This window comes from Herpailurus yagouaroundi, unplaced genomic scaffold, assembly GCF_014898765.1.
Source record: "Herpailurus yagouaroundi ecotype Mexico unplaced genomic scaffold, PumYag 214, whole genome shotgun sequence".
In the NCBI taxonomy this organism is placed as follows: domain Eukaryota; kingdom Metazoa; phylum Chordata; class Mammalia; order Carnivora; family Felidae; genus Herpailurus; species Herpailurus yagouaroundi.
Window position 1 is genome coordinate 4,669,688 of NW_024412445.1, and position 16,694 is coordinate 4,686,381.

General features: G+C 50.1%; 1 protein-coding gene across 16 annotated transcripts in view; it reads left to right on the top strand.

Annotated features, from left to right (window-relative positions):
- The window catches only part of IKZF1 (IKAROS family zinc finger 1), a 98,902-nt gene that overhangs the window by 70,443 nt on the left and 11,765 nt on the right, over positions 1 to 16,694 (top strand). For 7 of the 16 annotated variants that reach the window (XM_040455048.1, XM_040455046.1, XM_040455052.1 and 4 more), the window contains 4 exons: positions 191 to 451; positions 6,920 to 7,087; positions 10,773 to 10,898; positions 15,393 to 15,527. In XM_040455048.1, coding sequence (XP_040310982.1) covers positions 191 to 451; positions 6,920 to 7,087; positions 10,773 to 10,898; positions 15,393 to 15,527 — 690 coding nt within the window. Of the gene's footprint in view, positions 1 to 89; positions 106 to 190; positions 452 to 6,919; positions 7,088 to 10,772; positions 10,899 to 15,392; positions 15,528 to 16,694 lie in introns of those variants that run through there. The other 9 variants (XM_040455053.1, XM_040455055.1, XM_040455058.1 and 6 more) reach the window with 8 other exon arrangements.

The following is a 16,694-nucleotide window of genomic DNA, read 5'->3' on the forward strand; positions in this document are numbered from 1 at the left end:
AGTGGGTTCCCCCAGAGCCCCAGGCGAGCCGGACGTGACCCCAGCCCTGGGCTGTCCCCGGGGTCCAGGCTGCCGAGGACCTTCAAGAACCTTCTCCGCTTGCAAGTGGTGTCTTTTTTGCTGCTGTGTTGTTTTTGTCTTGTTTTGTTTTTGCGATGACACTGAGTGGCCCCTGTATTGTTTCTTTCAGCCGGTAATGTTAAAGTAGAGGCTCAGAGTGATGAAGAGAATGGGCGGGCCTGTGAAGTGAATGGGGAAGAATGTGCGGAGGATTTACGAGTGCTTGATGCCGCGGGAGAGAAAATGAATGGCCCCCACAGTGGCCAAGGCAGCAGAGCTCTGTCAGGAGCTGGAGGCATTCGACTTCCTAACGGCAAACTAAAGTGTGATGTCTGTGGGATAATTTGCATCGGCCCCAATGTGCTCATGGTCCACAAAAGAAGCCACACTGGTAAGGCCTGGCGTAGTCCCTCCTTCGGTGGCCCGGAAAGGTCCGCGGGGTGTGGCAGGAGGCATCTGCCCTTTCTTGGCTGAGTGTTCGGAACCCGTCTCCCGAGCGTAGTGGTGTTTTTCTGCAGCCACCTCGAAACGTGCACCAATTCTGACCTATATGCAGGGGGAGCGTTCCCGGCCTGGAAAGTTCTGTCTGGGGCCCGAGGTCCCACCGCTAAGCCAAGTAGCGGGCGCTGTGCTGTTAGGGGGCTCCTGTCAGATGAGCTCACCCTTCACACAAGACGGAACAAAACCCAAAGAGATCGACCTGCTGAAATCTACTCCTCGGAGGTTCCCCCGAGAAACCACGAGTAAAAATTACATTTCTTTTTTTTTTTTTTTTTTTTAACAAAGATGCCTCCTAGAACTACTGTTATTTATTTACTTATTGAGGTTTCTTTATTTTGAGAGAGCATGAGAACAGGGGAGGGGCGGAGAGAGAGAGAGAATCCCAAGCAGGGTCTGTGCTGACAGAGCCTGACGTGAGGCTTGAACTCATGAACTGTGAGATCCTGACTTGAGCTGAAATCCAGGAGTCAGCTGCTTAACCAGCTGAGCCTCCTGGGGTGCCCCAAAATGTGCATTTCTTAAATTCAAACTCACAGAGCTTGGTTTTTAGAAACACGAGGGAGTGACAGAGAAGCTGCAGGAGACAGTCTTTCACAGAGTTCAGATTGATTCTCGGGCAGCCTTATCCACCAGCAGGTGAGCCCAAGAACAACAATGGTCCATTGCCCCGAGTTTCCATCTCCAATTGGTAAAGAACTTCTTGTCGAAGCTTCTGTCTGCTGGAGGCTTTGGAGGTGTCAGAGAAGGTGGAATTCTGTGTCTAAAAGTGAGGACGTTGTAGTGTCCGATGGCTGTGCCCAAGGTCACGAGATGTTCTCACACTGGGGAGAGGGGACATAGTTCTGCCCCCTCCCTATGCTCAGTCATGGCAGACGGCCAGCCCCAAGCCTTCCCACCACAACTATGGAGTCACCTCTAATGGCACCAGACGGCCTTGATGGGTCACATGTTCTCTTCCACTGCGTGCATGAGGTGTCCTTTGAACTGAAGAGAAACGTTCCTCTTTGGCTGAAAGGCGTGCCAAACACCATAAATTTGCCACCTTGAGCGGTCCCCAAGAGTTTAAACAGAAAACATAGGAACCCAGGGTCCTTGCTGTCCAGGGGTTGGCGTTGGTGGGTCGCCATAAAGCCAGCCATCGGTCACCACACTCCACAAGAGGAGGAGAAGGAAACACTTGAAATGCTTGCTTGGGAGTCACGTAGGTTTTATCAGACAGCTTAGGGAAGTAGGAAGACGGCTTGCAAATTCCAGGCTTGTGTGAGTCTCAATCGACTGAGCCACCCAGGCGCCCTAGCCTTGTGTGAGTCTCAAATGAGGCCAAACCCATAGGCGATGATCAGAAATTAAGCGGGAATTCAGAAGAACCACAGAGCAAAGTAGCTGGCTTGGGAGGAAGTGCCGACTTCCGCCCAGTCGTAAGTTTTACGTCTGTATCAGGGCAGCCTCCAAAGTGACGCCTTCTATTTGTAAGACCCCTGGAAAGCCAGAAAAGAGGTTTATTTTCGGTGAACGTTCCTCTTCGATAAAAAAAAAAAAAAAATTTGACCTGTGAAATTAAGCAAACTCTGCTTTTCCTAACGCGTCCCTTAATTTTCAAATTATCCGGCGAAATGGACCCCTCCCGTCAAGCCCTAAGTCAGGCTTGCGTGAGAGTAGTCAGGCTCTCCCCTTTTGTAATGAGGTGGAAATTAAAGTGAAGGTAGGTTACTCTGTGATAGACACTTAACAGAATACGCCGGGACCCATGTTAATACATTCCTGATGGAGGAAGAGGGCCTCACAAATGAATTACTTTCCTGCTAATTCATGTAAAGCCTGACCGTACAGTGAAAATTCTCTTAAATAAATATTTGATAAATGAATCAAATTCTGGCATACTAAATTGCCGAAATATAATGACTGCCGGCCGCGATAAAAAGAATAATTGCATTTAATGAATAAACCTGCCAAGTCTGGATATGCAGAGGAGCAGCGGCCTTTTCCGCTCCCACAGATAGCGCTGAGCGCCCAGGTACATCCCAGCCACGCTTCCCTCACGGAGGGAGTACGTTCCAGAAGTAGGGACAGAGAGACACCACCGATGTTATGGTTCCTGGCTTGGCTTTTACTAAACAAACAACCAGACTGAAACAGTAAGCCCGTGGATTGTCTTCACAGTGTATTCCCACCCCCGTAAATGTGAGGTCAGGGTCATAGGGAGTTCCAGAAACACACTGGGCAAACTAGGTTTCGGTATGTTAGACGTGCTGGAAAGGTGTCCGTTTTCCTGGGATCCGAGCAGAATGACGTTAGAAAAGGCAGGCTGTGCCAGGCCTCCGTCCCAGCCTGAACTCTCCACGTTTCCAGTGCTTCAAGGGCAAGGCTTCTCAAACTCCGGGGCCATGTAATCACCAGGAGATCACGCCAAGATGCAGACCCTGGGGCACACCGCAGAGGACGCGCGGGGTGCTGGAGCCCAGACCCGGCGCATCCGTGGACGGCAGGACGTGCGGCCAGGAGCACACCATCAGCCTTGCCACTTCAGACAGCTCTTCAGGCGGGAGCCCGGGCCCAGCCTACTGATTTCCGCCCGGAAGCCAAGGCCTGCACCTGCCCACGGCCAGGCGAGCCAGGCGCACCAGAGTTCCCTTGCCCGATAAACGGCAGCCCCCAAGGGCAGTCTCCCCGCCCTGCGCCCCATAGCGCCACCTCGGTGAGGGGCTGTTCGTGCCATTGTCTGAACTGTTGGCTGACCCGACCACTTCCTTCCCTAGTGTTGCTGCTCGGTTTCTGTATGTTAACTGCATCGTAATAGCAGCGCCTTCCCCGCCAACACCTTAGGGCGAATGTGAGAATCACAGGGGAGAGTGCTGTGAAAGAGGCATGCCGGGCAGGGGAAACCCCGCCATGCAAATATGCAGCGTTATTATTCTAAATGATGGGAGCTTTAACAATAAAGAAAAGCATCAGAGTTATGGTTACGGGTACGGTCTCGGGCCTACTCTGCTCCCATCTGTAAAACAAAAATGCTCAGTGCATCAGCAGCAAATTACGATCTGCTCCAAGGTACGGTTGCAGTCAGCATGTGTTCATTCTTGCAGCTCAGGTGTATATTTTTTAATCTACCTACGTTTTTTTTAATGCTTATTTTTGAGAGAGAGAGAGAGTGCGCGAGTGGGGAAGGGGCAGAGAGAGAGAGCGAGACACAGAATCTGAAGCAGGCTCCAGGCTCTGAGCTGTCAGCACAGAGCCAGACGAGGGGGCTCGAACTCACAAACCAGGAGATCATGACCTGAGCTGATGTCAGATGCTTTACTGACTGAGCCCCCAGGTGCCCCTAATCTACCTTCTTCTGGTAGACCCTCTTAAATTTTGATGGAAGCATCCGTGAAGACTTTGTTTTTTACCCATTAAGTTGTACAAAAGGTCTCAAACATCCTTTTTTAAAAAAAAAACACTTAAAATTTTCAATGTTTATTTATTTCTTTTGAGAGAATGCAAAGGGGAGAGGGGCAGAAGGAGAGAGAGAATCCCAAGTAAATCCCAGGCTGTGAGCACAGAGCCCAACGTGGGGCTCAATCCCACTCACCCTGAGATCACGAGCTGATCTGAAATCAAGAGTCAGGCACTTAACCGACCGAGCCACCGAGACTCCCCGGGGGCTCAAACATTCTTCCAGAGAGTCCCTAAAGTGGCACATCTGCACAGTCACTGAGATGAACTTAATTTTTGAGTTCAGGATAATAAAGTCTTGATCCCACTACATAAAAGACATCCAGCCCTGGGACCCTTGATCTCACTTAGCTACACCACACGAACGAAGGACCCACAGGAGGCAAGCAGCTGACAGTGGCGAACAGAGAGACACAAATAACGTGCACCGCGTTCTGCCGTCCAGCAGCGGGGCGGTGCCCCCCTTCCTGTTAGCAGCTCCAAAGGGAAACTGCCTTGAGTTGAACACTGTGTTGTCACTTCGGAGAACGCTCCCTCCGAGTCTCCATGCCCCACGTTACATATTCATGCTGGCCCAGGCAATCAAAAACAAATAGATTTCCAAGGAAAGCCGGCCAACGGGATTAAGACGCCAGGCTCAACAAGAGACGCGAGAACCACTGACTCACATTAGAAGACAGATTTCACTCTTGAAGAAACGGCCGCCTTTCTTTCCTTCCCGCCCTGTTCTGCAGAAGGGGGCTGGGGGGCGGGGAGGGGAGCATGGCTTTAATGGCCTGCCCGTCCTATGTCCACCGCAGGATCCCCCAGCCTCATCGGCATGGAGGGGGTACCTCACACAGCTGGCTAGCTTTGGGTCATACCAGGACACATCCGCGCCACCAGGAAGAGTCCTCCACCCTTATTAGAAGCAGTTTTGTGGTGAGAGCATTCCTTACTGACTGCCTTTCCGGAATGTCCAGCTGAAGGTGCACCCTAACGTAACCCGCTCCACCCTGCCGGGTCTCCGGCCCCCAGGGACCACTGACTCCTCTTTTCCCTTGCACCTGCTCGGAGTTAAAATATCTACGTTCATGCACGTGGGTGACAACAGCCCAGAAGTGTTTCTGATAGATCATCAGATGCTCCTGGATGCTTCTCAGGGTCACCTGGCCACCAGCTCTTGGAATCTTCTGACCCAGCGCAGGCTTGTATCTCAGGGATTTCCTTCATTCTTGCTGGTTGGTTTTACTGTCACCTTCTCACCTGCTTGACTTTCAACACTCTTTGCCCAGCCAAGTGTGACCCAGATACAGATTTGGGGAAATAGCGAATACGCCCTGTGTTAGCGGCATTCCCCCCCCCCCACCCCCGGCCTGCAATGAAAAAATCACACTTAGTTTCATTTTTTTGGACTAGCACATCCGCCCGCCCTGCCTGAAAACAAAAGCAATAACCATCATGACATCCAGGTGCCCGTGTAAACTTTTACGCCGAAGCTGGTGGCGATTTTCATAGGACCGGACATGCTTCTACTTTGGTCAGAGTTCTGTCTCGTTCACCCAAACCACATCAATCATTTGGGAACATTGTTAAAGACGCATTTTCGCACGGTCTTTTTTCCTAAGAAAAAAAAAAAAAGAAACCCGTTACCAGGAAGTGTTTTTTTTTTTTTCATGGTATCTCAACACCAGATACTGTGGTCGCATAGAGCTCTTCTGAAAAAAAAAAAAAAAAAAAAGAAAGAAAAAAAAAGAAAAAGCAGTTGTTTCCAAAAGAGCTTTAATGTGTGCTTAAGCCTGACAGGTATATTCTTCTTCTAACACAAGAACGAAGCAAGATGGTCACCAGCTCGGAGCGGGAGGGAGTCCGAGCCCCAGGATTGCTCAGTAGCCTGTTTCTTTCCCACAGATGCCCGCGTGTGTCCCTCTGTGGGGTCCCCCTGCATACAGTCAGGCACTGCCACATCCAGCAGAGGGTCCCATGCTTTCTTGGCCACCACTCCAGCTGTAACATCCCCAGAATTCCTAATAGCAAGTCATGTGCATCTCTTAGAATAGTTGTACTGAAAATACAACTTATCTTCTGTGCATAGAGGCCAGCGAGAGCTTCACGAGTTCAGGATTTGGGAAGGAAAGCAAAAAAGGAAAAAGCCAGAAACCTCCATGTGGCCCTGGCTTGGATGCCCTACCATTTGGGGGGGGGGGGGATTGGGGACGTGCTTGTCTTTGGACTTCTCTTTCTTAACTTATTTTATTCAATCTTTCTCCTTCTCTCTGTCTCTCTCTCTCTCTGTCTCTCTCTCTCTCTCTCTCAGCCTCACACTCTGTCTGTCTCCTTCCTGATTTGCCTGCGTAGGGACAGACAGGTAATGGAGAAGAAATTGAAAGGGAAAATACAGGGAAAATGTAAATGAAAAGAACTTATTATAACAGTTATAATGAAGTGCCTTTCATTTAAATATAAGAATGTAACGCTGAAATGAACTTGTGATCCTGAAATGCATTTTTAATGAGTTTCCTTTTTATTTTGCTTGCTTCAGTGGCATATTTTAAAGACCCTTTGAAAAAAGCCACATTAAAAACCCCACCAAATGCCACAACACGCAAAATTGGATATTGGTTTATTCCAAAACTGCTGATCAGGAAGAGTGGCTCTTCATCACAAAATGTTGCAGTCACTTTATTTAAATGAGTTTGAATTTGCATTGTGATGTGCCATTCTGATTTAGGGAAAAAAAATTAGATTTTCAGATCAAATTGACCCAACCAGTGAAGCGTTAAGGAACTGGCAGGTTTAGTCTGAAAGCCTCGTGTTCTATCAAACCTGCAGCGGGTGGAAGTCACCGGGCCCCCGTGGGAAGCAACTTCCTCGCGGGTCCTGCACCTGTCCCCGCGCGCGCGCTCAGAGTTTTGTTCTCACCGATCCCCTCTCCTCCTCCCAGGCGAGCGGCCTTTCCAGTGCAACCAGTGCGGGGCCTCGTTCACGCAGAAGGGCAACCTGCTTCGGCACATCAAGCTGCACTCTGGGGAGAAGCCCTTTAAGTGTCATCTCTGCAATTACGCGTGCCGCCGGCGGGACGCCCTCACTGGCCACCTGAGGACGCACTCCGGTAGGTCCACTGGGCGCGTGTGTGCGCGCGCGCGCCGGAGCGCCCCCTGCAGGCCGGCCCGGCCCGGGGGAACACCCCCTCACACCCCGGGCATCCATGCCCCGGTCCCCGAGTTTGACTCCCCACAAAACCAGATGATGTGGGTGGGAAATGACACACGCGCGCGCACAGAAGTCCCAATTTACAGAGAGTGTTTCGACAGGTAAGTGAGGCTTTTCTAAGCGGCTTTGCCAGCCGTGTGCTTTCCACGGGGCGCGCGGGTCGTGTCCCCAAAGTTCCCAAGTACATGTCTTTATCGAAATTGCGAAGTCGCTCGTATTACTGCTTTACGCAGAGCGGCGGTCACGGGCATAGTTACTTTGCAAAGCTGAGCGATGACGCGAGAAGGGCCTACCGCTCTCTGTCCTGGTTGGGGACACGCCTGTCCCCCCGCTCCCCAGGGGGACACTGCCCTGAGTGAGCCCCGACTGTGTAACTCGTGCCAGGAGCCAGTCACGCCTCAGCTAAGAGGCCACTTGGGGGAGGAAGAGGCTTCAGACCAGCTCCCTCCAGACCTAGCCAGGGCCACACTGGCCCCATTGGTAGGGATGCTGCCTCCTGGGGAAGATCTGCCTATAGTCAGGGCTGTCTCCTCCAAGGTGTGAGGAGTGTAGTTAATAGTGAGGCTTTAGTGGCCTCTCCTTGTGCCCCGTTCTGTGGCCCGTGAGTATGTACTGAGCGCCCAGGGACGTCACTCTCTGTGAGGGAGGCAGGTGGGCAGTAGCGAAGCACCAATGTGCTGCAAGTGTGGTGACGCCAGCCTCTGAGGGGACGGTGGGAGCGCAGGGAGCGGACGGCCGGTCTCCAGGGCAGGGCGGGAGGTTTCAGGAGAGACTTCCAATAGAAGGAGGGGCTAGAGTCCACAGTGGAAGGTGAGTTTCTAAGGTTTACCTTCAGACACATTGCACACGAACGCATCAATCCATAAGTGACCCTAGAAGGGGGCGCGGGACGCATTTTAGCCAGCATTTTGTAGTCTTTCTGCTGGGGGGGGGCGGCGGGTACCTGCAGCAGCTCACGAGGAGGCGAAGCAGGTGGTCACAGGGGCCCTGGACTGCCGGTTCCCTTTTGGGGTCCAGACATGACACCTCTCCATGCCGATCCCCCAAATGTTCTTTAATTAGAAAACTTAAAATCTTCCAAGAGAGGAGCTGTACAAAACTGAGGTCAGCAGGGGGTGATGGTGGGGCCGAAGCCACCCATTCCCCCCAGGGGGGGCCTGGAACCTACGGGAGGGGCAGGGAGGGCTGTGCTGCAGGGGACAGGGGGAACAGATGGCCCACCCCAAACGGGAGGACAGGAGGGCGACAGTGAGTGTTCTTCAGTGTTCACCTGTGTCAATAACGAGGAGCCCGTGTGCTGGCGGCCGCCCCCCCCCCCACGCCAAGAAGGGAAGGTGTGCAGGGAAATGATAAGGTTTCAGATGTGATGAGCAGACCGTCTGGGTGGTCTAGGGCAGAGGCACTTCGCATCCGTCATCCGTGCAGGTCAAGTGGACATCAGCACGGTTGCCAACAGTACCCCATTGAGGCGGTAGGAACCACGACCCCACGTAGGCGGAAGACACCAAGACTCATCCTCAGGCGACGCCAACCGTGTCCTCATAATCCCCAGTTACTCTGATTGGCAGCCGAAGTCTCGCCTGCACGGCAGTCCTTGAACCTTGAAGTGATGCCTCTCTCTTTTCTTTCCTTCCTACTGTGAAGTCTGGAGCATCCAATGCAGTACTTTAGGCCACTCTGGTTCCATGCCCGCTGACGTCCTTCGAGGCATGACGGTCCCCTGCTCTAAGCACGGCCAGTTACTTGAGTAATTATGCAGGAGTGTGGTAGACTTTGGACAGCTTGTTTCTATCACGGATGCGCTGATGAGCAAGTAGGTAATACGATACCATTGACCCAGGGCTGCTGGTGACTCCGCCACCTGAGGGAGCCACACAGCTCTCAGAAAAGACGCTGATGGAGGCTCCATAAGAGGACTTCATTAGAATAAAATGAAGACTTCGTTCTTCATCTGCAAACCCAAATGGGGCCACATTCTATTCCATTGTGAAGTGGCCCACTGCCTCCCTCCCAACTCCACTGAAACCGTGATCCATCTCACAGTTTTCTCTGGCAGCTGGTGGTGGCTTGAGGTTCCAAAGGCCAACGACACATCAGTGGCGAGATGTGACTATAGCTTTGTCCCAGATTGATACAGGGTGGGGCGGTCTGGCAGGGTAGAGGAGGCCCTTCCTTCCTCACCGCCTTCTTTGGAAATCACAAGCCAAGCTAGAGACTTTCTTCCCTTCAGAATCTTGGGCTGTGCTACAAGGTGTATTTTAGGCAACACTGTGCATTTCCAGGTTACTTCCCCGGTGTTAGGGACGCGATGCTTTCTACAGGTAGGGATGGATCCCTTTCTTCCTCTGTGAAATGCTCCAAAGGTCAAATTTTACATTTCGTCTTAGTCTTCTCTAACCATTGCTTCTGTTCACCTAAGGAAGAGATGGAACCAGTACAAGCTTTGGTTGAACCATTTTACCAAGCATTCCGATTTGGATGGTATTGATTTTTATATAATACATTCAGATATGTGAAATCTAACAACATGAGAAGGAAGTAGGAGAAGATTCTGGTCTTCGGATGGAAATTTATATTCCTTACGTAAATAAAGATACTTTACTTATCTCATCTCTTAAAACGCTGTCTATGAAAGTCATTAAGCTTGGGCATGATATGAGTTTGTTGGCATGAGTCTTCTTTCCCTAAAATACCGCTCCATAAAGTTTGGGAGGAACTAACCTCATTATAGGTAATGCACTGCCTAAAGCAGTGGCCACTAGCCATATGTGGCATTTAAATTTAAGTTTCATCAATTAAACTTGAACGAAATCAAAACTTCAGTCCTCGGTGACTGTAGCCAGACTCTGCATGCTCAGTGGTTCACGGGTGGCCGCCATATTGAACAGTACAATGACTATCGCATTGGACGGCACAGATGAAGAACACATCCATCGTCATAATGAGTTTTGTTGGTCAGGGCTGATCCAGAGACCACGCCATCCTTAAGCTTTTGGGGAGAACACAGAGCTTTTTGAAGCTAGAACAGGAAAATACATTTTGGAAACAAATGCTCATTTCATTAACGCATCACTATCCGCTGTGGTATCTTCGAGACCTCAAGTTATCCAGTTTAGCATCCTGGAACTGAATCCACTTTGGGTGCATTTAGATCTGTCACCAGTGTCTTGCCAGACCTGGCCCGCAGCATAGACATGGACGAGTCTGACTTTAGAGGGGCGTCTGTGTATCCTCCAGGCAACTGGGGACATCCCTCACGTCTCAGCCCACGTGGTGCCCATGCGATCACACGGTGATGGCCCATTTCCTCCAGTTAAAGAACAGTGATTTCAGTAGAAGAGAATTTGGGAGTTAGGACAGTGGGCAAATTAAGGTGAAACCAGAGTCACACGAGTTCTTGGTACATTCAGCGAAACCCCTGGGCATTCCTATTTTTAAATTCGGCAATTTTGACTGAGTCCACTTTAGCTCTCAAGAGGGGAGGGGTTCTTTGCCTTTTTCGGTAATGATTGTATTGCATGAATTCCCATCACACCAAGGCCAGTATTTAATTGGGGTCTTGAACTCGATTGTGTTTTCTGCAGTTGGTAAACCTCACAAATGTGGATATTGTGGCCGAAGCTATAAACAGCGAAGCTCTTTAGAGGAACATAAAGAGCGTTGCCACAACTACTTGCAAAGCATGGGCCTTCCAGGCACGCTGTACCCAGGTAAGCGCTGGCTCACCCTCCCGGCACGCAGCGAAGAAGGGCCCCGGGCACACAGCGCCGGGTGCACAACCCAGGCGTGCGAGCCGCCACCGCCCCGACCAAGGGACGTTTTTGGCAGAAGCACTCCGTGCTTCCCGACTTTTGAAGCCCTCATCTCACCAGAGAGAGCCTGACCTTGAACCCCTCCCTCTTGAAAGCTGGGGAAGTGTCTGAGAGAATAGTGACCCCAGAAACTTTGCCGGGGGTGAGGGGGCGGGCGGTTCTTGGTTTGGGGAATTTTTTTTTAACTAAACCAGGAGTATCGATTGCTTCTTTGTGCTTAGTCCTCAAAATAAGATGTGAAATCTTGTCTTAAAAACTCTTCTTTTCATGAAGTTGATCGAATGAAAGCTTTCAGGCTGGGTTTTCGTTCATCCGTTTCGGCACCTGTCTGGAACGAGTGAGCTCCTTGGCAAAACCCTGACAGTCGAGAGGGTTGCGGCTATCACAGGATTGGAGGAAAGGCTGCTTTTTTCTTATGAGCCTTGGTGCCCGAGGCACCACATCACCCTGTGGCACTTGACTCCGATCTTAGAAAATGTAAAGTGAAGGACGCTCACGCTGGCGTTGAAGGAGGCTGAATTTACTCCAAGGGACAGCGCTGTCATAAAAGGCACCTTTCTAACCTTTTAAGACGTAAGAAATGTCTGAATAGGTCAATGGAAGCCGACCTCCTTACAAACGCGGTTTATTTGACGCCACCGCTGGAAAAATCGTCATGGGACCCAGAAGCAGAAGTGAAATTAAGGGTCGAAAGTTTGTTAAATCTCACTCAGCTTTCTGGCTTTAATGAATGGCTCATAAAGGAAATCCACCAGGGAATACTCAGGTCGCTTTTGTGATTTTAAATTTTGTGTGATCGCTTATCGTACTTCTACTGTGGTGAAATACACATAAGACAAAACTTATTCTCTTAACCATGTGAAATGGAGAGTTGAGAGGCATGAGGTATGGGCAAGAGTTTCAGATTAAGGACAGGTGAGAACAGGAGAGACAAACAGTCAGAGTGGAATTCTGGGACACCTGGGCGGCTCAGTCGGTTAAGCATCTGACTCTTGATTGCGGCTCAGGCTCATGATCCCAGGGTCATGGGATCGAGCTCCGTGTCCAGCTCTGCACTAACGGTGTGGAGCCTGCTTGGGTCTCTCTCTCCTTCTCTCTCTGCCCCTCCCCTGCTCACTCTCTCTCAAAATAAATAAACTTAAAAAAATTAAAAAAATAAATGAACGGAGGTCCAAGAGTCAGATAGTTTGGGCATCAAGGGGCAACGTTTTACGTGGCAGCACCTCTGTGGTTCTAGCACTGCCTGCCTCACCGATTAGCTGTGGATCTGGGGGCTGACCATTGACCTCTCTGGGCGAGACTTACTCTTGTCACCTGTAAAATGGGGAGATCCCACTGAATTATCTGGTGTCTGTTTCTAAAAAGGAAAGGTATGGAGGGTTACTGGAGCAGGTGAGACTAAATAGGAAAATCCTAATAATCATGTACTAGTCACCAGTTTGTGGCCAACCCCCAAGATGGCATCAGAGATGATGGCGCTCCTTTAGAATAAAATTTAAACTTTGTTTAGACATTGTATTTTCCTGCCAAAAATAAATTAACGGGCCTTGGAAGTAAGGGCCACAGTGCCCTGCTTTGCCGAGAAGGAGGGACACGTGAAGAAGCATCCTGGCTCTGTAGGTCAAATGAGAGACCGGTGACAATAGGTTTTATGGATTTTGTGCGTATCCTTTACGTAAATCTGGATGTGAGCCCTTATGTTTGCCCATTTAATGAAAAACACCATTTCTGATGTAAAAAAAAAATTGCACATCCAGCCATCATAACCAATTTGAAATGTATGTTTCCAGAATGGACGGATCCATGTTCAAATAAGCCATTTGCCGACCCAACAGATATTTGCTGCAATTTATTTATCTACAGTACTGACCTGTTTGAATACAGTGATCTGAATGTCCCTTTAGAGCCATACACATGGAGTCGAGAAGATAGAATGAACAGGAGACACAGACAGAGCGCATTGGTTTTCTCCGCTATTTTGTTACCGAAGAAACACGCTGGGAGATCACAGCGGGCTGCTCCTGGCGGTCCCTGAGACCTGGGCTCAAGTTGCATCTCTGTACCTGGGTTTGAATGCGACCCTGGGCTCTCAAGTAGGAGTGCTAATTCCTGCCCGGCCAACCTGGCAGAAATGAGGACAGAGAAGGCAGACACGTGTCACCCACGGGCTGTCCGTGTCAGTGAGCCTGTGTGTCAGCAATATGTACGTTACCCCATAGGCAGAGTCAACACAGCCCTGAAATGCTAATTTCTTCCCTTGGGTGATCAGATTATTTGGAATACCGCAGTGATGGGTCCTTATGTCCCTGTGTTCAGGAGATAAGAAGGCTTCAGGCATGTGGTGAGCGCTGCCCGGGGGGGGCGGAAGGTATCCATAAAAGCACTTCAGTCAGAGTCCTGCAAGGTGACATCTGGGATCCTGGGGGCAGGCAGTGGGCTGCTGAGGTGTGGGCAGGGGGGGGTCTTGGTCACTTCCCTGTGCCAGGGCTGGTCGAACCTGTGCCTTCTGTGTGTCTTTCAAGCCCCATTCTCCCTACAGAGCCGGAGAGCAGCCCCCTCGGTGCTCCCGTGGGCACCCAGACACCCTCTTCCCTCTTCGATCCCCTTAGGTTGGGGCCATTCTTTGGGATTAGGTAAAAACAAAGCCTAGCCCAGCTAGGATGTGGGAGAGTTTAATTTTTCTGAATGTCGCTTTAGTTAGTTAAAGGTTTCTTGGTCATCTGTCACAACTTCCTTTAGGGATGAAGTAAGTTTCTCTCGAGCATTTGGAAGATGATCATTCAGGTACACAGATCGTGTTACAAGCTCTTGCAGGGAAATGCCACTGATCTGGGAGTCTGGGACTCCTTTGTCCCTCACTGTGATGACCCCGAGGGTCTCAGGAGGCCCTGTGGCCCTGGGCAGGGAAGACACCCACAGTGCTCTGCTTGGCCGAGAAGGACGGACATGTGGGCAAGCATGTGGGATCCATAGGTCAGATGTGCACGCCCCCTGGAATTGGGCTTCGTGGATTTTGTGTGTATCCTTCACACCAGTCAGGGTGTGGGTTATTATGTTTGCTCATTGAGCAGGAAACATGCATTTCTGATGTTAAAAAATTACATATACCGGCGATAATAACCAATTTGAAATATAGGCTTCCAGAGTGGCCTTCATAATAGCAATGGAGACATAAAATACTTAGAAATCATCTTAGCAGGTAATGTGCAGGGCATAATGAAGGAAGCTACCACACCGTGCTGAGGCAAGAAAGCAAACGTGGAACACTGGAGAGGGGGAGGGTCAGACACTGCGGGCACGAATCTTCCCGAGTCAAGGCGTGGGTCCAATATAAAATTTGGAATATTGTGGAGTGTATCCGGAAACGTAGATGAGAGAATTGGCATGGTTGAAAAAGGAAAAGTAATGTGTCGTGCTGTGTTAAAATGTAGCTATGACGTGGGGCTCTTTGGGAGAATAGATAGAAATCGAGAATAGTAACAGAAGATCCTATAGATCCTGTGATAAATCAGCATGTCATATCTGGGGAAGGAGGAGAGGGAGAAATAGGACAGTGGGATTTAAGCGGACCATTCAGAAGTGGTGCCAGAGGGATTGGTTAACTGTTTGGAATGTAATTAATTGCCATTTTCAGGTCTTCGTATATTACGATACATTGCAGGGACATGAACGTTCTATCCCCAAAAACCCAACTGTAAAAACTAGAATATAGGCAGACTCTGTAAGAGACAAAGTTGTCTCTTCAACCATGGAAAGAAAGATGGAAATGGAAAACATGGAGGTCGGCTAGGAATCCTCCCTCCATCAACATTTAGCCCCACAGGGTCTAGCTTTTCCCACAGTTTGCAGGTGTTATTTGATTTCCCAGAGTTTGCTGTGTGTTCAGGGATCAGGAGCTCTGGGTTCTCTCCCCATGTTGCCCGGATTCGCTGTAGCATCTTGGGCGGCCACGTTCCTTCTGCACATCCCTTCGCGGTGCCTGTCGATGGCGTAGGAACCTCAGATCATTTCTAGCTCTGACAGGTAGTGCTTTGATCCTCAGCAGGCTGGTGTCGGGACTGACTGAGTTAGTGGATTTGGGGGCACTGGAAAAGTTAAGAGGACTCGTCCGAGGGACACAGTTGCTTAATCCCATCCAGCTTCTGGTGACAGGGATGGTGTTTGTTCCTTTGGCCTCGGGAGATAACGTACAGCCGGCAGGTGTCATTAGCAGGTGGCCGTGGGCAGCCTCTGTCCCGGCTGAAAGAGCTGCCGGGGAGATTAGCAATAATCCTTGCGAAGGGCCTGGCTCTTGTAGGCGCTTAACAAATGTCAGATTTAATGCTGGATGCGACCGAATCCTTTCATTGTAAGCTTTTCTAAACTGGCCTCTCTAACTGTCTTTGACTTTAGTCATTAAAGAAGAAGCTAATCACAGTGAGATGGCAGAAGATCTGTGCAAGATAGGATCAGAGAGATCCCTCGTGCTGGACAGACTAGCAAGTAACGTCGCCAAACGTAAGAGCTCTATGCCTCAGAAATTTGTTGGTAAGAGTCAAACGTTTGCTGTCTCTTAACGAACAACTATGCGGGTGTTGTCGGCTCAGGTGCAAATCAGTTGAGAGTAGAAGGAAGAAAAAGTAGCTCATTTTTTTACAGAGCAAAAACATTGGTAGGCTTCACGTTTCTTAAATATTTTGGAGTTTTTTTCTTTGTTTCATGTTTATTGACATATTTTGAGAGAGAGAGAGAGAGAGCACATGTGGGGGAAGAGCAGAGAGAGAGGGAGAGAGAGAATCCCCAGCAGGCTCTGTGCTGTCGGCCCAACATGGGGCTCGAACTCACAAACTGTGAGATCATGACCTGCGTCGGAACCAAGAAGTTGGACACTCTACTGACTCAGCCACCCCGGTGGCCCTGGAGTTTTTTCTGATAGACTTCTTAAAAATGAATTCCTCTCCTGGCAGTTTTTCCTAGATGTGGTCTTGCAGCCTCCTGGGCACCCAGGAGATCTGCCTGTGGACAGGGTTGGCCGGGTCAGTGTGCTCGGAGCCAAGAACATGGGTCCAGCGTGGCCAGGGGCTCTCCACACAGCCCATTCACCCGCTGCCCGAGCAGCCTCGCTGAACTTCGAAAGCTCATTTTTCACACGAAGTTCATAACACTCCTTGCACGTAGCAGCTCGGCCCGTGAGACGTGTCCAGAGAAGAAGGGGGCACAGCCACGATTGCCGTTCTCACCATTGAATCTCTACCTGTGTCAGGTGCTTTGAGGGATAAAAGGAAGATCAAAGTGTCCCTTTCCTCTAGGACCTTGCTGTTGTGTAGATGATAGATGCACCAGTAGCCATCGCCAGGCCTCATGCTGCAGGTGCGGGAAGAATGATAGCTATTTAGGTCGGTTTAAGAGTGGAAGTGCACTAAGCTGGGGGCCCAACCTGGGAGTGTCTGCGCACAGCCCCGTGTTGATGCTGTCAGCTGGTCACGTTACTTGACCTTGGTTCCATTCGTTGTGTGCCTCACAGGGTTTTGTGGACATTAGTTAACATCATGGATGTGAGAACATTTACAAAGTCTCAGTGTGAAACTCAGCTGTTATCATAAGGACAATATAGAAGGAGAATGCTGGGAGAGGTCATGTCCAGGAAAGAGGACCATGGGGGGAGGGTCATGGTCAAGAAGGAAGACCATGGGGGAAGAGTCATGTCCAGGAAGG